At 39.3% G+C, this 22885-nt stretch overlaps 1 protein-coding gene across 2 annotated transcripts; it reads right to left on the minus strand.

The window, feature by feature from the left end:
• Window positions 1–107: 107 nt before the first annotated feature.
• LOC141436827 (uncharacterized) lies at window positions 108–21838 on the minus strand. Of its 2 annotated transcripts, none has more exons than XM_074099909.1 (7): window positions 21457–21838; window positions 15752–15967; window positions 13864–14140; window positions 12799–13146; window positions 11900–12059; window positions 8825–11651; window positions 108–7653 (listed from the first exon to the last, which is right to left on the minus strand). In XM_074099909.1, the coding sequence occupies exons 1-7, from the start codon at window positions 21520–21522 to the stop codon at window positions 7498–7500; spliced, it is 4050 nt and encodes a 1349-aa protein (XP_073956010.1). In that variant the 5' UTR covers window positions 21523–21838; the 3' UTR covers window positions 108–7497. The 2 variants fall into 2 exon arrangements, with proteins under 2 accessions (XP_073956010.1, XP_073956016.1); XM_074099915.1 differs by lacking the exon at window positions 21457–21838 and adding an exon at window positions 21112–21323.
• Between the last annotated feature and the right edge of the window lie 1047 nt (window positions 21839–22885).

Raw genomic sequence — 22885 nt, forward strand, 5'->3', positions numbered from 1 at the left:
TGCAATGCAGCCGAAATGTCGAGGTAATCATTTATTTTAACTCATGGTATAACGTTTATTCAGGAAACGTTTATTTAGGAAATTCAAGGATAAAACGAAAACAACGGTTTAATTTTGATGGCAGCTTGGTTGAGGAACAAAGCCAAAACATTTATAAACCCACGTTATTTGTCACCATTTAATTAGTCAACATTACATTATCTCGTGGGAGTATACAAGTTTAGTTTTGTTCCCCAAAATCCACAGCGTGTTTATTGTAATATTCACCGATAGTCCAGTTACATACAATAACATATTTTACATTACTTAATGACTGCGTAGTTAGCATTTGGAGGCCTTCTGATTTCATTACCTATCAATAAAAAAATACGATAGTTACCAAGGTCCAAACACTACCACAAATCACGAAATGATTCAACTCAACTAACTATATACAGAAATAAAAACTAAATACAAGCAAAAGATCGTAACAGTCATTTAGGAGCAGATATATAAACAACTTATGTACTGACATAAAGATTTCCTTTTTCATGTAACATTTTTAAAATATACAATCGATCCAAACGAATCATACACGAGCCTGTTACAATGTTTTGCCTAACGTGTTTACATGCTGAATACATCTAGAACTTAGAGATACCGATAACTAGGATGCCTATAACGATGGTAGCCAAGATGTTCCTTTTGGCGACAATTTATAACTGAAGTTATCGTTGTTCGGCCAGTTTTTAACTTATATTACATTGACGCTATCAAAACCTGACAGTGGGAATGTATCTATCCCTACTGAAGTCACGGGCGCCTTATGCAATACCGCCTACCCACCTCGTATACGTACAACAGGTGAGCTTCCTTCACGGAACCCACAGAACTCCTCATTTAGGCGGATCCTACCGGGGAACAATTCAACAATCACAAATCACGAGACCCCATCCAAAACTGACACAGTTCAATACACATTTTTTAATAACTAAATAGTCCGTTCAACTAAAACTGTAGGAATTAACCAGATCAACGTTGTATTGATACAATTACTTATTGAAATATTAAAGTTTGGAAATAATACAGCTTACAATTGTGATAGTACCTTCAGTTACCTACAATAATCTAACGTAAAAAATTATGACTGACTTATGATCAACGTAGAGCCGACACTGCTAAAACTAAAAACAAAACATGGACATGATTTATTTTTAAAATTTGAAATTTGTTACAAACTTCGGAAAACTTGAGAAAGAAACCCTTACAGGGCGAAGACTAAAGAAAGTAAATAGCGTCAGAAATACGAAATGAGACAACCATGTGAGTAACAATGGAAAATTATCTAGAAACAATGTATATTACACAAATTATCTAAGCGCGTTTAATGATGAGTTTTGTTAGTTTGTAAGTAGATAGTTACAGCAGAAAGCGCCAATGTCTATAAATAATTAAGTTAATGAAGCGAACTTGGCTCTAAAATAAGATACGAATTTAGTCAGAGTTATCAAGTGATAGATATAACTGTTTAGTAGAAAAAAAACCCTAAATTTATCCAGGAAGACAATTAACGACGTATATTAACTGCATTGCGTTATTAATTATTATATATGTGCGTTTTAGTTTCTGTACAAAATCGGATCTTTTTTATAATTAACATTTACTTGTAAAATACACATTTTATGTTACATACAACATTGGTCATCATATTTAAATTTTTAATTTTTCACATTGTCTGACCGATACATAAATAAATAAATTATTAATAAAAATTAAACTTAATGAAACTATTGGGCATAATTTTTAACTAAAGTGAGCAAAGTAAACACCAATGTTTATGATCTTTTGGCTGAAATAATTTTAGTTAGTTTCTGTTAATGGATTACAACTAATTAGTACTTAAATATATGTTAAAACCTAGAATGGATATTTACAAGATAAGAAAATGATAATACAAATATATGTCCCGAAACTGCGGGACCCAGACATGGTCATATCAGTAATCATAACCTCAAATTGAAGTGACACAATGCCCGAATGCGTTATTGAAAACTGTTTATTTTCCATGCGGAAGCAAAGATCAAATTATAAATACTTATAGTTAACACAAGCAGTTATATTCGCCTATATGTAAATTGGATATCTTGTTGATGGAAGAGTCAGGGTCCGACTCTATAAAATTAAATTAAATACCCTAAAGTACGAAGTCGCGGGAAATATTAAAAGATGATGTTAGCCATAGATTTTGAAAGTCCAGCTTCCATAACAATAGAGGCGATTTCGGAATGATAGCCTAGAGTCTAGAATCAAATACGGATCGCCATTTTAACACAGTAAATGCAAATGTTGCGTAGTGCGTAAAATGGGCACTTGAATATTTTCAATCGTCTATTATACGTCTCGAAAGCAGCTGAATTTCGTACTTTGTCGCATTAAAACACTTGTCAACCTTGTATGACGTTCTACACTGAACTTAAAGCGACAAAGTACGAGGGAGCAGCTCCTTTGGACTCACTTGCATGTACCACGTTAAGTAGGTATTTACACGAAAAGCGGGCGCGTGCCGTTGTCGAAACAAAAACAATCACTGATAAAAGAAAATAATGTAATACCTTATTTTCGTTAGAAAAATAACCACTCAAAATTAAATACTACAACAAATACAATTGCCTACAACATAGCTTCATTAGTCACTATACAAGTCTGGATGTGCCCGTAACAAGGCGATTGATTCAATACAAAAATAGCTTTGAAGTAAATTATAGTATTTTATTACTCTACGTTGTTTCCGCGATTTTATCTATTGGAATAAAGCTAATGAATGAGAACTTGAGTTAAGTCATAATTAAATAAAAATGAAAATTAGTGCACTAAAATTAAGAGCTTACGACCAAGTGAGACGCCGATTTAAAACCCCATAGCACAGAAAGTCGCCTAAAAAAATGAGACGAGAATTTAGTTTACACCAGTAATGAACAGTCGGGATTCCAATTTGTAAATAACCTCGGCACCGTACCCGTTCCACTAACAAATTAACAGAGAAACTTACAGCTAAATTGGATTTGTTAGTCAAAGGGAGATGAATTTAACAAACCGGCATATTTAATGGAACCATTGGGCGAATACTAGAATAAGTAAGCATTTTATAGTAGATTGTTCAACAAGGGACTAAAACAAGCCATAACGACACGAGATGTTTATGCTATAGTTCGAGTGGCATTAGGTCGTTTAGTCTCGCGTTAAACACGCTACCTTCCACTTTGAATGCGAAGAAAAAAAACAATATTCTGTTCAAAATTACAATATTACTTTTTAAAAACGTACGCTGGACTAATGGACAGGCCATCATCATTAAAATTGAAATAGAAAAAAAGAATTGTTGCGCGGTTTTTTCTTTTCTTTTATTGTTTATGAAGTTACGTTTTAAATGCTTGCATATTTAGCCAACAGTTAAAAAAAAACTATTTTAAAACTAATTGGACTGCATAATAAAATGAATCAATCCTTAATATAATTGAATATATTCATATTCGTAATCATTAATTGTGTTTCACGAAACTAAATCGTGTTTTTTTTTATATTTTTGCACAGTTGGCAATTTGAGGTTATTTCCACGCCCTAAAAATCCTCAGCTTTACTCCCTAGATTTGCAGAGACTAAAGTAACATTTTAAGAGCATGAGAAGTGAAAAATACTAAATAGTGCTTATCCACACAACATTATAACACCCAATCGAAGCTTGCGGAGCGGCGGAAACAAATTAGACATGTGTGTAGCGGTGATTCAGTTACATCCGATCCGACGACTCCATCAGGATCGGTTTGATACTAAGATACTGAAGTATGTATCGGTTTGTCATAATTACTAAGCGAAAGTGAAGTGTGCTGAATCACCGATCGCAAGCCGCTCGATCCAAATAAGTTGGTCACTCCGACTCCGCGGGGAGCCGATAAGATTTGAAAGGAGCCAATAATGGATTCGGATCCTCTTAAGAATCCGACTGTTCTGAATCTACAGGTCCGGATTTACCCATCTTCAAAACAAATACCAGACTGATCTACGAGCAGTACTAGAGTACGACAATAAATTGTAGAATTAAAATGAGGCCGCCACATTTAATCTAAAATTTCATCAGTGTTCTACCCTATAATATCGTACCTACTCTGTCAGATATTCAACGGTACTTTTAGTTGGCTGGATGCTTGGTAAACCTCGTTCTGTTCCACTAAATAGCCGGTGTGTGTGTTACTATACTCGAGACCAGAATTAGGCGAACCAACTTGACAGTTCATTACACACAAAATTAAATGTTGCCACAGTTACACCAGGGCTGTAATATCGATATTTAAAAAAAAACTTAATATCGATGTTAGAAACAAACTCAATACGAAATAATAATAAAATAAATCTTTTTCGAAAAAATGTCGAACATTGGTAAGGACGCCATCCGCCATTTTATTTTATTGGCATTTTATATATGTCATTCGACTTAACTGCCATCGGCTTGCTTGGAACTATTTCAGTTATTGTGAAATTTTCGTTACGTTATTATTTGTTGTTATTCTTTTTGTCGATTTTAGGCTTAAAGCTATGAAAATAAAATCCAAAACTGACAAACACTTTCATTCCGCATCTCGACATATTCCTATGCCTATTTTTTTTGCTATGTCTGGTATCATTTTCAGTTGTCGATCTAGTTCGCCTAATTTTGGGCTCGAGGCATAGGTTACCATTTCACTATTGCATGATTTTGCTATTGTACAGTCGAGTTCATAAACTTGTGAGCAAAAATTTGATCAATAATATCTGAACACGACTCTATTGTTAACGGCGTAAAAGCGTGTTCAGATATTTTATGTCAAATTTTTGCTCACAAGTTTATGAACTGGACTGTAAGGAGTAGTAGAGTTTTAAAACAACTACTACAAGTATTTAGATACAATAGATTTTAAAAGCGGAACTTTTTCACAGAATTAGTTCTTATTGTAATCCATTGCACAAACGAACGTCATGTTAATTTCAAGTACGTTGTGATTTGGTTCAAAAAATACTTGGTTATGGAGTTACGCTCTCTCTCAGGACAAAAGGCGATACCTAAAAAAACACTAGTGTTATTTGTACCACTGCAGCACTGTCTAGCTTAAGGCGTTCTGAATCAGATGGTAGAAATAGTTCAAGTGATTGTTTTTGAGATATCGCCCTCTGCCTTATGAAGTTAGTATACAGGATGTCTTTGACCATGGGGCTTTAAATTCAAAGTTTGTATAATGAACTAAAAAAAAAAACTAATGTGATATTTAACTATATACCCTACTAATTCAGTTTGAGTAGTTTGATCATGACCGAAGGCAAATCATTCAGTCCAAATCAGAAGACCGCTTGACCATAAATGACACAAACGCAAAAAAGACCACACAAATTGTACAATTGGATAGCGATTGAATATAGCTCGAGAGCTGGCTGATATTTTGTTTCTGTATTTGAGGCAAACACAAAACTAGAAAAGTTTTCAGCTCGCCTCAATTTACCTACCCAAAAAAGCCAGCTTTCCTACTAATATGATATGGATATGACACATCCGGAAAGATCGAAGTCACAACTATAAGTTAAGCTTCATTTTTACTTTCTTTTTTACCTTTCTGGAATGGCCAGTTTTAAGCCCATGCATTTTGATAGCATCATTCATCATCATATAATACTTAATTAATTTCATAAATTAAATGATGGTTAAATTTCAACTTTCTGGTTATTTTTCACTGTACAAAATTTACTTGCGGCGATAGATACGGGGCCGCGGGGTTTTAAGTAGAGTTAGATTACGCTAAACATAGAACCTTTGAAGACTGAGCCAGCGACTCTTAGGCGTCTGGTGTCGGCAGTACATCTAACAGAATCGTAACGGCCAGCGTTGTACGACATAGTCGAATTGAAAAACATATAACAAACTTACGTTAATTTTGGATAAATTCGTACATCACCGGCCCAATTTGTACCGTCTCTACCTAAGTACAGAAAGCTATATACTTTCTATGTGCAAAACTATAACTTACAATATATTGACAGTTAACAAAATATCTAGAGGCTAAGCAGTCGAAGGCCCCATCTTGATAGTCATCCTGCGTTAGAGCGAGCAAGCATCACCGGTACACTGGCTCTCACTAGAACGCATAGTCCAATCCGAATCAGAGCGTCAAGACAACTATTGGCCTAAGACAACTATTGGCCTTATTGTTCAATGGCATTTACTATCTCTTTCTACCATCTTACACCGTTTGACGTTGACGGAGAGAAATAGTGAAAAGCCATTAGGTTACTAAAAGGCATTGTACTTACATACATTCTCTACTCTGATATTTTCTTTACAATTATATTTGTTACAAAATTTCATGTTTACTCTGAAACTATATGTTTGATCATATCTTGGGTTAATCCAGCTATATCCCTATCAAGTCAACACTGATCGTCACTTGACCACAGTACTTGACATGTGTTCTGGAACGTTGCCATTGATTGTTAACTTTTTCACAGGACAAATTTATATATTAATAGCCTCCGTATATGCACTTGGCAAAGTCACACAGTATAATTAGTCGACGAAACTTGTTACGTTTTTTGTTTCTTTCGACTTTAAAAAACAACTGTTTAAAAAGCACTGCTTTTACGAATATAAAAATATAGCTTTAGAAATGAACTACGTAAAATCATTAGTTGCACGAAAGATTGGTGTGGCGTTCTGATATTTGGACTGTCTAATCTGAACGCTCCTAAAATATATTACAAAAATAAATAATGTAGGCATTTGCCCTAGTAAATGCTAAGTAACTTTATTAGGTCTCATTACAACCGCGACTAATTTGCTCTTAAGCTAAATTGACTCCCAACTAGTACTGGCGGCACATTTCTACCAGTCGCTTTAATAAAATTTTAAAACTTCCGTATAATTTCTACAAACATCTGATGAAGAGGTTAACATCCAGTGACAATCAATCGTCAATCTACCACTGACCATAATTTAACTATTCACAATTTTATAAATCCTCCATTTTATCACCGGTAAGATAGCTAGCTAACGTATGAGTGTTTCGTATAAATCTAAACAATAATTTTCTGAAGACAACATTAAATAACCAACATTACATCAATCCAAATGTGTGCTGGGTAACTAAGTCTAGAAACACACTCGCGCCAAATCTACGCGGTACACATTTAAACAGAGAATTTAGATGTTGTAATTATGTACATCCGGTAGTGTGGTTCCAGCTTAACACTAAAATGAAACCGTTCAAAAGTTGACAGCGTAGAATCTTTTGCGCAGTTCCGTCGTACCTCAGTCTAGAAAATACGACTAACAAAAAAAGCTAAGTAGCAGCAAACTAAACACCAGCATGGCTGCTAAATTCCTGTCCTTTATATCAACCAACCAGACTGAATGCGGGTTAGTTTGAACCATCGAAAAACTGGATGGAGCCGGTTTTTGGAGGTTTACAACGGACTCACGGGGCGCGGGTGGGGGGCGACTCATCGCTGGGAGCTCCGGCGGACGGCTTTGCGGACCCTGCGGCCGGCTGCGTTGGGTGCGCTGCCCATGTTGAACTGGACCGGCGCCTGCGCTCCCGGCGCGACGCCGAAACTGTACACGCCCGTCTGACCGCCGCCTAGGCCGCCAGGCTGCTGCTGCGGTAACAATAATAAAGCGTTAGGTTAAATATAACCACAGAAAACTAAGGGCCAACGCTAGCTGGCGCGGGTGCGGGCGCGGGCGCAGGTACAATCCTATGCACGCGACGCGCGCAGTTAGCGCTGCTCACACTATTGTTCAACAGGCGGCCACCCGCGCCGTGCAAACCACGTCAGCTAACGTAGGCCCTAAAAGTATATATCTACAACCTGTCCCTGGCCTCTAGACAAACATGAAAAGAACATGTAGAGTAGGGTATTTACATGTACAAAGTCTCGCTCGAACCAATGGGCATTATAAAATACAAGGGATAACCTGTAGACCCAAACTGTTTTTTTATGTATAAAAAAATACATAAGGATTACCTTGATGATCGCATCTGCCAGTCACCAGATACCATATGTTTGATTGATACTACAGGTGGGTTGGAGAAACAACTCTACTACATTTATAACAAAGATTTATTAAACATAAACCTCGATAAAAAACATTCTGATTAGCTTTAATGAAGTGAGTTGGCAATACAGGGAACATCGGATTATGATTATTAAGATTGGTTTTTTGGAATCTTTTTGTAAATTTCATTTCAATTCCAAATTTTTACTTTTACGGTCATCCCGTAAAACCGAAATTGAAAATACAAACTGAAATATAGATGCACAGAAAAAACAGAAAAATAAGACCATCACTGGGAATCGAACCCAGGTCCTCGGTAATCCGTACCGCATGCTATACCGCTACACCACTGATGGTCAAAACACCATCAGTGGATTACCGAGGACCTGGGTTCGATTCCCAGTGATGGTCTTATTTTTCTGTTTTTTCTGTGCATCTATATTTCAGTTTGTATTTTCAATTTATGATTATTATTTTGATGTGGAGTTTCAGAAAAAAAAAATGTAGTAGCTTCACTTAACTCAATGTAAACAAATCTTGCAACTAGATTTTTACTCACTTCTAATGGTCTGATGGAGTATGCATTAATAATGAAGTACCACCATCATTATGTATATTTTAATATTACCTAATAGACAACTGAACTACTAGACATACGGACATAACTTAATTCGACTGTTACATGCATAATCACGTACAGAAAAAATCTAAAAGTACAAAATCTTTTTAAAAATTATGTGTTTCTAGACGAGAAACGAATAGAGCCCTTACCGGTTGTTGCTGTCCAAATCCGAAGATGTTCGAAGTCGGCGTGGAGCCGAAATTGAAAGCGGGAGCCTGCGCCGGCGTGAGCGAAGGCGCCTCGAAGTTGGGTATCGAGGAGTTGGGCGTGCCGAAGGTCGGCGCCGCGCCCACGCTGGGCCGCCCGAACATGCCCACGGAGGGCGGCGGCATGCTGCCCGCGGCCGGCTGCTGCGGCGACCCGAACATGCCCGTCGAGTTCTGAGCCGGCGTCGAGAACATCGACGGCTGGTTGTTCTGATTATTCATCCCGAAGATACTAGGCGTCGATTGTACGTTGGAGCCGAACGCGGGCGCCGGCGGCGACGCGGCCCCGAAGGCCGGGGGCTGCGACGCGCCCCCAAACGTCATCTTGGCAGCGCCGAACGCCGGCGTCGTTGACGTTTGCGTGTTGACGCCGCCGAAAGCCGGCGCGGCGGCCGCATTGAACGGCGTCGAACTACCGAACGCGAACGGTTTGGGCGCGTTGTTCGTTGACGCGTTCGCAACGAACGGATTCGGCGTGCTGCTGTTAGGTGGCGACCACATGTTCTCCTTTGGCACTGAACCAAACATACCAGTGGCAGCGGGCGCGGCAGCTTGCATACCATTCCCGGACAATGGATTAGACGCGATACTGTTACTCGTCATCGTGTTGCCAGTCAAGCTGTTACCAGTCAAACTGTTACCGGTCAAATTGTTACCGGTCAAACTATTACCAGCTAAGCTATTGCCGGCTAAACTGTTACCAGAAGCTAAAGGATTCGACGCTCCCATAGGGTTATCAGTTGCACTGCCGAGGATGAACTTGTTCATGGCGTTGTTAGGATCGGTGCCTCCGAACGTCGGCGGTTTGAACACGTTATCGGTTTTGTTGCCACCAAACGTGAAGCTGAACTTGGGCTTGTCGGTTTGCGGTTGAGCAGATTGGGTGCTACCGAAGCTAAACATGGGCGCGGTGGCGGCGGACGGCGGCGCGGCCGCGGTCGCCGGCGCCTCGCTCTTCTGGAACAGCGACACAGTGGCCGTCGTCGCTGGATCGCTCTTTTGGAACATCGACAGCGGCTTGGGTGCGGTATCAGTCTTTTGGAACATTGTCGCCGTCGTAGCTGGCGTAGTTATAGGCGCGAAGTTAACGCTGGCTGGTGCGGCCGTGGTCGCGATGGCCCCGAACAAGCCGCCGGTTGCAGGTTTAGGCGCCGCGAAACTGAGTGTCGGCGCCGGGGCCGAAACGCTCGTCGTTGGTAAGCTGAGGGGGTTGCTTGGAGCTTCTTTTTTCTCTAGAGTAAACGACGTGCTCAAGATCGGCTGGCTGGGCGCGGCAGAAGTGACGGCAGGAGTCGACGTCGCTCCAAACATAACGACGGGTTGTTTCGGCGCCTCTTCAACGGCTTTCACCTCTTGGGTTTTAGTTTCGGCTTCGTCTTTCTCTTTTTCTTTTGGAGTATCATTGACTTTACTAGGAATGCCGAACATGGGAGCCGGGGTCGGCGCCACGGAGTTCTGCTTGGGCAAGCCAAAAGTAAAGGTGGCCTTGGGAGTTTCATCCGTTTTCTCTTTAGAGGCATCCGGTTGATCTTCCGATTTCTTAGCTGGTATGCCGAATGAGAAAGTCGGTGCTTTCGCAAGCACGTTATTGTTAGTTTCGGACTCCTCTATCTTATCCTTAGTCTCTGCGGGTTTCTCCGCCGCTTTGGCCAAATTGGCTTCTTGGACTTTCGGATCAATACCGAATTTGAATGTGGTGTTGATAGTACCGAAATTGAACTGTTTGTTCTCTGGTTCTTTGGGTTTGCCGGAGCGGTCCGCTTCGCAGCAAACGCATCTGGTTTTATCACTATCGTTTCTTACTAAACAATGTTCACATTCCCACTTATTGGACTGGGCTTTTAGTACTGTTTTGAAGTTTTTGTCAGGCGTGCTAGAGACTTGCGTGCACTTGCCGCACTTCCCGTTGGTGGTGACGGCAAAACATTTCGGGCACATGCCGCTGGAAGGTTCGGCCGGCTTCACGGGGACGACTTGGCTGGCACCTTTGGGGTTTTTGGCGCCACAGCAGGCGCATTTGTCTGCAGCCTCGTCGTTGCTCACCCAACAATCCTCGCATTTCCATTTGGACGTGTCGGCTTTGAGTGGCTTGGAGATGTTATTGACTTGTACTTTGTCGCAGTTGACGCATTTGTCGGAGTTCGCTTGGCTGTCAGCTAGCTTGCAGAGGGTACATTTAGGTTTACTGCTGGGTTTAGCAACGTGCTTGTACCCGCAGCAGACGCATTTGTCGGCGTCGTGTTTGTTGCTAACCCAGCAGTCGGGACACGACCAGTTCGCTGGCGCGGTCTCTGCCTTGTTTTCCTTCGCTGCCGCGGCTACGGGTTTGAGAGGCTCGGAGCTTTTGTTTTCGCTCGTGAGCTGTTCGTCTATTTTCCTTTCCGGGCTGCCGAACGTGAATTTAGGCGGTGTCGTCGTCGTTTTAGGAGATTCACTTGTTATTCTGACGGGGTTGGCGAAATTATAAATACTGCTACTAGGAACTGTTTCTATGCTTTTTATTTCTACGGCTGGGGTCGATTTTTTCTCGAATATAGACGAAGAGTATGTAGCTGTTAAGCTGGGTTTTTGTGATAAGGTCGTTTTAGTGGCCAGTGGGCTGCCGAAGTCGGGTAAGTTACTGGGGTCGATTTGTAAAATGGCATTGGGCAAGTCCACCGGCGGCAACGTTTCCGTGTCCAGAGCGTTAGTGTCGCCCCTTGCGGGCCTCGTCAGTCTCGATTTTACTTTTGTAGTTAATTTGTTGCTGCCATCAGTCTCTTTTTGATCGCTGCAAGAAAAATAACACTTCGTTAAGCCACATAACACCAAATACGTAAGCAGGAGGAAGACCTCAGAGGGCCTACTCTGAAATTCGAAAATCGATGTTCGTATCGTACCATCCCTCTCACTCTCGTATAAAATAGTACAAGTGTCAGAGGGACGGAAAGACACGATTTTCGACTTTCGAATTTCGTAGTAGCCCCAGAATCAGATACATCGTGTATAGGTCATGGTCGTTTCGTAGTTAATAGTTACCTCTTGGAGGCGGACGGATAAGGCCGGTAGTCAGGCGATGTGCTGCTGTGAGAGGCTATCAGCTGCCGCGCCGCGTTTGTGGTGTCATTCAGCCGCGATCGCTGCTTCAGCCGCAGTATCGATGCTATGCTTGACACGTGGAGTTCTTGCGTTTTGAAGGCTACGAAAAAAAAAGCGATATTGTAGTATAATTTTAACGTTAGAAGAACTAATGGCCTAGCCAGGAATATGGCGAGCCATTACGATGTTCATTGTGCAGTCAACATGCTCACCGCACATCGGCAAATGGATAAAACACGCAATGCATTGCAAAATCGCCCGCCACGTCGCCGGCTGGGCAAAGTGATCGAACCTAAACTAATATGACAATTTATAATTGGTTCTTTCTGTAATCACTTTAATTGACGGAAAGTTTTGAACTGGAATTTTGTTCTGACATCGTCAAATGAACAAAGCGAAGTTTAAGGTTTTAACAAAGAGAGTGGCTAAGTCACAACCACTCAAATACTACCAAACCAATTGAATCTTGACCTGGAACCTTTACACGACAAAAAAAAGCACTGCACTGCTTGACAACGGAATTCATTAGAAAATTTACTATGAGAAAGTCCTTTGGCGAATTTGGAGTCAAATGTTTCGATAGTACAGTCAAAAAGTGGTCAAAAATATCGGCACATGCACTCTATTATTAAGGTATTAGAGTTCATGTATCGATATTTTTGATTACCTTGGCCGCTTCGAAATATCTGGTGGCGACTGTACATTTACACATAGCATTAGTATCTGCCACAGCAGAGTGCGCAAAAAACATCGTACACGTCCTACCGGCCTCAGAAATAGTCTTATCAGGTTGTGTCAGATATTGGTGCTAGTGACTGTACCTACATCTAGGGACTTACAGTTAATTTTGTTAATGGACGAAGACACCGAGCTTTCCGATATCCTTTTCATTAGGTCATGTTTTGTTGGTCTTGTGTAATGTGGTATCCTCTTGGCCTCCGTTAGAGGTGAAGAGTATGATTCCAGCAGTTCCATGACCCTCCTCGCAGAGTGGCTGATGTTATTGTCACTTGTGGTCGGCGACTCTCTGACCGTCGTGTTCTGTCGATGTGTTATGTTTGGTTGGTTGATGTAGGATGACGCCGCGCCCCCGTACGTGGTCCGGCCGGCGTAGAACGGAGAGCCGAGAAGTGTCGGCTTGAACGAAGGCTGCTTTGGATCCTTCACTGTGTTGTTTGATGTTTTCACTGTGGAAAGATGATTGGCTTAGAGCCTGGACACATGTCGCCGGTACGGTGCCGTCTACGGTGTCACGGCGCGGCGCCGTCAAACGCTTGGTACGTACACGCTTGGTAGTTTTGACGGCGCCGCGCCGTGACACCGTAGACGGCACCGTACCGGCGACATGTGTCCAGGCCCTTAGTCCCATTTCGCACGACAGCTTATATTTGAACGGTTTAATGGACATGGAGTACTCTAAACCGACTTGCATGCGTGAAAAGATTGATGAATGTAGAGGGAGCGAGAGTTGTATGCCAGGATCGTAGCAATTGGAAGGATGTAGTCTCTGCCTACCCCATTAGGAAAGAGGCTTGATTTTATTGACATTGATAATGCTCTGGAACAAAGATCCAAGTTTTATAGTGTTGCAAAAATGAATTGAGTATGTCAGGCCTGTTGTTTGACCTTGCGTCGAGGCATTCAGCCTATAGCCATTTTGTATGTTTTTAATGTATTTTTAGGACTACAGGATAACCAGGTTTGACTTCTTTCAACTTAGTACTTTTGTACAGGGGCCTTCTTGTCTAACACACTTGGAATGACAAAATTGTTGTAACCAATTCCTTCTGTGACACTGTATATAAGACGAGGGTAGAAAGAGATGGTGAATGCGATCGCTAACATCAGCGTTAGACAATACGTCCTCTGGTGAGCAATCTGAGAAAACTGAGAAAACTACTTACCATACGCTTTTTTGGAAGCATCACTGAGTTCCTGCGATTGGTTCCCGAAGAGCGATTTCCGTTTCTTAGCAACGCTTGGGCCGATGGTCGTCACTGTGTGCTGCTGGAAGGTGGCGGTGCTGTCTTTGTCCGTCCGATCGATGGTGTCATCCGGCGACCGGATCGGTGTGGACACGTAGTTGGTCTCCCGCCGGAAGGTGGTGCGGCCCGGCGGTGATTGGACCGTGAATGACGTCGACGGCTCTATGGTTTCTATATTGTTTGTGACGCAATTCGCCTGGAGAGACGTGGAAATAAAACAATGGAAATTATTTTAAAGGCTAACGCAATGAGATCCAAAACAAATCGCCTATTAGCACACACTGTCGCGAAATATATATTTCTCTCTCATGCCAGTTTTTTCGTATTGGCTCAACGTCGGCCGGTTAGGACGGTTATAGCAGAATTGTATGGGAAAATAAATAATGTATATTATAAACTCCTGGGGTTCAAAGTGATAATATTAGTACACTTTGTTAGCAATAGAACATATCTTTTGAAAAAGGAATAGTGTAATTTTCTCCTTATTATTCAAATTTACAAAAAAAAAAAAAACTTTAACTATGAGACATTAAGTTTTAAACTTCGATGTCATATTTTGTTGTATGGTGGGTCGCAGGAGGATAACCAAGTCCCTGGTTACAACATTTTAGAGGCGGCATACTACAACACAGGCTTTTTACCAGTGTAGCTTGCTTAAATTCATTTTTCTAACATTTTAAAATTAAGTTTTTTTTCCAGATCAAAATTAATCCATGATACTTGTTTGTTACAATTTCTTAACCTTGCAAATACTTTGGCTTGGATCAGTCCAAAATAGAATGCTACCTTTTTCTATTTTTATCTTAATCCACCTTATTGATATCATTCAAAACAAAGGAGGCTAGAACGCAGGTTTATTTTACATTCTCCGTTCGAAAGGTTAACCCAGCGTAAATAAGAATAAAATATCATTAGGTATTTAAATTGAAAAGTTTTAAGTGGAAAATTAAGATAAAATAAGTTAGCTAGTTTCAAATGGAGCGGTATAGTTACGATCTGATGCAGTCCACGAGAACACCTATCATACAGGGAATATTCCTGCCAATATTGTCTAGCTAGTCTATAAGGCTAATTGGTTATTGCGTCTGACAGGTACGTTGTTCCGTTCACAATAGACTGTACGCGACACAATCAATACCATTCAAACAAGACCACTATACTCGATTAGACAGCTCTGTCGCTGCCACGTTGGGCGCTAGGTCATTTCATTAGTTAGAACAATAATGTTGACAGTTTTATTGTTATACATAGGTACAGTGGAGCTTGTGAGCAAAAATTCAATCAAAAATATCTGAACACGCTTCTACGCCGTTAACAATAGAGTCGTGTTCATATATTTTTGATAAAATGTTTGCTCACAAGTTTATGAACTCGAGTGTACCTATAGTCGCCGCGCGATATACTTATTTGAGAGGCTTTTAGGTACTTAAAATTACTCAATATGATTCATGCTTTTAAATAAATAAAATAAAAAAGAAAATATCATGGGACACTTGACACCAATTGACCCAGTCCCAAACTAAGCAAAGCTTGTACTATGGATACTAGGCAACAGATAAACATACTTAAATAGATAAATATACTTAAATACATATCAAACATCCAAGACCTGAGAACAAACATTTGTATCATTCATACAAATATCTGCCACGGCCAGGAATCGAACCCGGGACCTCAAGCTTCCCTCGTTGCAAGCAAGACCGTAACGTCAAAAAAACCTCATCACCATCTACCCATCGCCTCCGCCATCTAGCGATATTCCGCCTTTTTGGATGATGATGATGGCAAAAAGCTGTACTGTACTCACGTCTGTGTTGCCGTACACAGCGCCGGGGCTGTACCGCATCCGCTTGGCCGGGGGCTGGCTGGCGGGGCTCTCCGGCGCCTCGTCCTCCGTGGAGGAGTCCGTGGCGTCGGCGGCCGGCGCCGACCCGTTAGCGCTCGACTTGGGGCTGCTGAACCACTTCGTTATCGTCGCCGGGAGCAGACCCGACACACGCGACGTCATATTCTTCACGAACGACTGGAAAATAAGAAGGCGGTTACTATGTGATTCAACTAACTTTTTTTTCGGCAACCAGTCGCTTTTAGCAAACACTACTGCCAATGACTCCTCACAGCAGCTTCTTTGATCTGTTTTATTGAATTAACAATAAGATAGAATTGGTTAACAACTTCGCTTCAGCTAAAGGCACAATATTACCAGTTTGCTATTTTTTTGTTTCTTTTGGCTTTTTTTTACGCATCACTTATTTTTCACTTCTCATGCTCGTAAAGTTCGTGTTTATGCTAAATCTAGGCGACATAAAGACCAAGGTAATCAGGTGTCAACAGCCAAGCCACAAACAAAAGTTTCTACATTTTTTTTAATATTTTTTTATTTATCTAAAACTAAAAATCAATCAATCAAAATAAATCAATAAAACTAAAAAAAAATATAGTTAATGTAATAATGCATAGGACACTTAATAATAATAATAATGCATAAAAAATAATTTATTCCAACTGAATCATAACATTACAGCCGACATTACAAAGTTTTGTTCTGTTTCTTGCCTTGAACCTTTCATGGATACCATACAACATTCAGTCTGAGGAGTTTTAATAAATCGAAATTGGAAGTAAGACGGGAGGGGGAGAAATTTAATGGCTTCAAGTTAAGTGGCTTCTTTTTATTCGAGTTTATTTAGAGATTAAATAAAGTAGATGTTATATTTCTGTTTTTTTTTCTACAAAATATGTTAACTCAAAGGGATAGACCTATAAATATAACGGGAAGGGAAGGGACAGCAATATTTAAATTCATTAGTACACCTCGCTCCTGTAAAACAACAATAACATTGTTTCTTTTTTTTCAATAATTGCTTAATGATAGAGAATGGTTAAAAGTCCACAAAAAGAAATTTTTGGCATTCTGTGCTTCAACAACTTTTTAAAGCTGAGCAAGAAGTTCAGTTCAGAGGAATAAAAATGATTGTAGTCATATCTGGTACCCTGGAGACACAACTCATTGACTTTCAGATCAAAATTGAAATGTGGCTCAAACTTCATGAATAAATTGTAATTTGTTGTGATCTTATCCTTTTATTGATATTAGTTGTCCCAACGTCATCAACATATTCGATTGTCTCTTCTCCTTGTTCTCCTGGCTGTAATTTACAATGTCATTTCTTTTTATTCCATTGGATAAACAGGGATTGAATGACAGATTATTATATAACATATCAGAAGCTTCACCGGAAAAAACGGACGACTTGGCCGAGTTTAGATTTCCAAGAAAAATCGTCAAAGTTGCATTACATTGCGAGGCCGTAAAGCCAACGAGTTTGTAGTGGTCAGTCGAGCGTCGCAATGTAATGCAACTTGCACGATTTTTCTTGCAAGTCTTATAGATTAATTTATAGTTGCATCTTTAGCACAGCTGAATTTGGTTCCCACCCAACCACTCCTGTTGTCTTAGTAGATGGAGACCTAGTAGTAGGAGAGAAGTAATCATGTTGATTACTTGATTATCGACTTATTGATCTTCCTATGATAAATCCATAGATAGAAACCGAAACATAAAATTTTAAATGAGTAGCTACACATTTCTATAATTTTGTTCGCTGTTGCAATATTGTGTACCTACCTATATTTCACAAGCAAATGCAATTAGAATCAACACTACTTTCTAATCAAGTAAAATGACAAGAAACCTATCAAATTGTTTTCATTAAATACATTTGATTTGAGACACAAATTATAATGAATTTCCATGCTACAGCTTGGCTAGACTAAAATCAACATCCAAAGCAGCATCTTATTGAAAAACGAGGGAGAGGTTTAGAATAAACAAATAGTGTAAAGATCTGCTTTTAAATTCAAATAGATATTGCACAACCTAAACTGAACATGAAATGAGATGTAAAACTAGTTTATTTTAAATATAATGTTTAATGCAAGATTTTTGACTTATCATACTTTATTTAATATTGCATTGAAGTTGGCCATTTATAATCTTGTGTCCTAATGTACAGTCGCGGAATGAAATGGTTGACCACCTTAAGGTTTTTGCTTGCTTAGTATAATATACTAGCGACCCGCCCCGGCTTCGCACGGGCAAAGTAAAAAAAAGGCCAAGTTCGAATCGGACTCTCGTACGAAGACTCGATCTCCATTACTCGATCGACATTAACATAAAACGGCAAAAAAAACACGTTTGCTGTATGGGAGCCCACTAAAATATTTATTTTATTTTAATTTAATTATTTATTTTGAAAGTACATTTATACAAATAAATATTCTGTGAATATTTCAAGCAACTACCTGTTCCCGTTATAAATATCGAGCAAAAAAAAAATAACGTTTGTTGTATGGGAGCCCCCTTAAACATTTATTTTGTTCTGTTTTAAGTATTTGTTGTTATAGCGGCAATAGAAATACATCATCTGTGAAAATTTCAACTGTCTAGCTATCACGATTCATGAGATACTGCAATGCCTAGTGACAGACAGACAGGTTTATGCAGGGTCGGCAACGCGCGAGTGATACTTCGGGTGTTGCAAGCGTTCCTAGACGGCGGTAATTGGTTAACATCAGGCGCGCCGCATGCCAGTTTGCCACCGACGTGGTATTTAAAAAAAAAATGAGGTGGACAGTGGAGTCTTAGTAATAGGGTCCCGTTTCTATTACCCTTTGGGCACCGAACTCTAAAAAGGTTTCTAATCAAGGGCACTTCACACATATTTTTGAGCTCAATTTCCCAAAAACTACAACCGAGACACGCACGAAGCTGGGGCGCGTCAACGTAGAGTAAATGCATTTTTTGGTTAGTTTGATATTTTTAAATTCGTAATATTTTTTGAATGGAATGTCCGATTTGAATAATTCAAAAAGTAATCTACAGGTATTGAAACCGTCTTGAATATAAAATTATTTATTTGGATAAAGATTAATACAAAGGTATCGATAACATGGTCTGATTTTGGCCGTCATTTCTGTCAACTTTTAAAATGTAATAAAGTAGTTATAGTGACAACTAACTACATTAGTTGGACATATGGTACCGCAAAGTTTTTTTGTAGATCTTGATGTATTCTTTAATATCATAAAACATTTATTTGTTCTATAATCAATAGTTTCTACAGCACATGCGATGAAATATTTTTTATGGCAACTTTTTTTGTGTAAACTCAAAGTGTTTTGAGTTACATTGTAGTTTAGTATGGAACCCTAATTTTTGCTGTTAATAAATATAGCCTATGGCACTTTGTAATAATTTAGCATTCTAAGAGTGAAAGAATTTTTAATATTGGTCTAGTAATTTTTGAGTTAATTCGTAACAAACATCCAAAAATCCAAAGTGTTCCTCTTTATAATTAGTATAGATAAGTATCTGATTTATTGACCGCATACGACATATTCCGTCATAATGTATTTGAAAACTGGTCAACCTTGTCATTCTGCCACTGTACTTGCATCATCATCATCATCAGCCGGAAGACGTCCACTGCTGGATAAAGGCCTCCCCCCCCTTAGAACTCCACAGTGAACGACAACTCGCGACTTGCATACACCGGTCTCCCACCACTCTCACGATGCAGTCAGTCCACCTGGTGGAAGGCCTGCCAACGCTTAGGCTTCCGGTTTGTGGTCGCCACTCAAGGACTTTTCTCCGCCAATGGTTATCTGTTATTCGAGCGATGTGGCCTGCCCATTGCCACTACAATTTGCATATTTTTCCAGCTATGTCAGTGACTTTAGTTCTTTGACTGTACTTTGCAAAGAACAAATTAAAGCTTAGTATAATGGCCGAATGTGCGTTACAAAGCACATATTGTTTGTAGAAAAAATAATAATGAGAATGTTGAAATAATATCAAAATAACAAAGTTGGTGACCTGCATCTAGGTCTCAAGTACTATCTGTTAAATTAAAAGTTAGGATTAAGGAGGATAAGGGGTTGCTTCACCACCCATTGATTAATTTCTTTTAGGGATAAATGTGATGCAGTCTCCGTCTATTCAAACAAAACAAACAGACCGAGACTGCATCACATTTATCCCTCAAAAAAAATTAATCAATGGATGGTGAAACAGGACGCAAATCTATCAAATTTGTCATTCTGACCATCAGATAACTCACTTTCGATATTGAAAGTCAACATGAAGAGAAGTTAATACAATTTTGTGTTCATCTAATTTTTGAACAGAGTATTAGGCAAGGAAAAAGAGTGCATGTTTATGAACAGACCACAGAAATTTTGCAGCAAAGATAATGAGTTAGTAAGAACTACAATCAGTGACATTTAGACGTTGATTTGCAGAGAACAGCCCACACATAAAAGTACCTATACATACCAATGGACAGGTATAAATGGATTTTGAGATTGCTAGCATGAATGAATAACTTACCAGTTATGTTTGATATTATTTCCCATCAACAAGGCAAACAGTTATCAAAGTGCATGCAGGAATTCAACCACAGTTGCAATTTTCAAAGCTTCTTGATAATAAATATTAAGTTCAATTAAACAATCCCACAAGATATTTTTGTAGAAAAACAAATGTTTTAGATAAACTTTGATGAACAAATAATGATTACAAGTCAAAAATCATTAAGATCATTGACAGATACTTTAGAATTAAAAAGATGGTGTTTTCAACATTAGATTTAAGACTGATGGAATTCAGCAGGGAAGGGGAAGATGTGTAGCGCCAAGTTCACACCAGACACACATTAAGGTTAGTGGATGGATAGATACAAAGGGTTGGTGTGGGTTGGTTTAAGTTAATATAAATGGACACACAAGTGTTGAAGACAAAATATAAAAAGACAGTCATATTGAAAGCACTGAATACACTAGAATAACCTGTTTCATTTTCTGAATAAGGACAAGTTAAAGATTCTTGTCTGTAATTAAACAGTCTTCATAAGGATTATTATATTCCCATTTAAATTTAGTAAAGCTAGTTACTCCTAGCATTCCTAAAAAAGAAGATGCAACAGAAATTTATCAATAATCATATATTTAACATGTGACATGATGCTCATTGTGAAGGCAGTCTTAAGAGTAAGTATTCTAGGAAAACCATTATGTAGTTTATAAAGAAAATATCAAGCACTATTTCTTGAACACACATTGATAGTAAATCTTTATCTTATCCATAAACTAACAGCCAAAACATACCTGGGCCATGACTTTTTTGGGACAGCAAACCAACCTCAGGAGCCCATAAAAGCTTGCACGACGTCCAGGCTTCAAGATCAGAATGAAACTAACCAAGCATGGACTTTGACAAGACAAGGATGCCGCACACGCAAAAACTTGAAAATCAACCACTTCTTAGCCTCAAAAAACTCAAATACACAATTTATCGTAATTGTTTAAATAACGACACATTGCGATCAATCGCCAAGCGTAGCGTCACTGGTAAAGATATAAATACACATCAACGCGTGAGGCCGCAGTTGGTTCGGACGAAAATTTAACGACGACATCGCTAGAGCGGGAATCGGTAGGATGACAACTTACATTGTTGGATTCACCAGACGATGTTCGGCTCCGTTTCTCTTTGTTCTTTGGAAAGACGATATTCATTGTGAATTATTCTTTCAACACTTGCTTATCTCATACGGCAAAGCTAATGCAAATTCAATTTTTGCCCAAATAAATTCACAACTGGCAAAAACGTGACAAACATGGCGTCTCTAGAACGTGTCAGAACAGAGCTTGGATGGATCTTCACACGTTTAATTTAACACTGATTTAACTTTTATCGTCCAACTGAGCTGTTTTAAAACATTTGTATTTAAGTAAAAACATACATCATATGAACTTGATAGAAACTTGATAGAAATTAATAAAAACGGCGAATTTCACGTTACCGCTCGACACGCGGTGTTGCAATATTCATCATTTTCAGTTAGTGTTGCCACCTTCTGCGGTTATTTAGTGATGCCAGCACATAAATTGACCACGCTTTGCGTTGCGAGGGTTGCGAGTGTACAGAAAACTATGCTCGTAGGAAGACGGCAAACCAAACACCTAAAGATAAGAGCGTTTTCACATTATCCGATCCGATATCGGACGACGGTATGATATTGGGGCAAGTAAAATGTATGAAATAGACTGGCCAGCGAAAGCTGTCCACGCGTTTTTTACGGAACTTTAATCTGGTGTCCTACGAATAAATATTCTCTGGAAGCGTAACTGCTAGCAATGAACGCTTCGTTCGATTGTGATTCCATTTATAACATTTACGCAAACAAACAACAAGCGACAAGCGTGGGACGATCTTACAATGCGTGGATGGCATTATGCAGAATTAGACTAAAATAAATAGGCTTGTTTACGAGTTTATTTTTTTATTTAATGTTTTAAATACAACAATGGAAATAAATAATCTTTGTTATAACAATTACAGCAGGTGGTGATAAAATCACTACATAAAATGTTCATTCTGATGCCGTTATTTGGTTTGAAATTCAGAATAAAAGTTTGAACAAAATTAGAATAGTATAAAATTTGAACCGAGCCAGTACGGCGAGGGTGGATAGACACGTCGAGGAAAAAACGGGTTTAAAACTAGTATTACACTCTGCTTTTCACTTCGATTGACACCTGATTACGAACGCCTTAAACGAAGATTTCAATATTACCAGTGCATACTAGAGCATAAAAAGTCATTTTACGTCACCTAGATCCAGCATAAATACGAAGTTTACGAGCATGACAAGTGAAATAGTAGATTGTACAACAAGAGCATAAAACGAGCTATTTTACCGAAGACGTTCATATAGCCACCCGAGCCGGTACGGCGAGGGTCGATAAACACGTCTAGGGGAAAATGAGAAAAAATGCTTGAGTTTTGCACTCTGGTTTTCACTTCGATTGCGAGGAGATGAAATAACGACAGTGGAAACATTGTTCACTTACTAAGTACCTTTTATTTTCTTCTGGC

This window comes from Choristoneura fumiferana, chromosome Z (genome assembly GCF_025370935.1).
Source record: "Choristoneura fumiferana chromosome Z, NRCan_CFum_1, whole genome shotgun sequence".
Lineage (NCBI taxonomy): Eukaryota > Metazoa > Arthropoda > Insecta > Lepidoptera > Tortricidae > Choristoneura > Choristoneura fumiferana.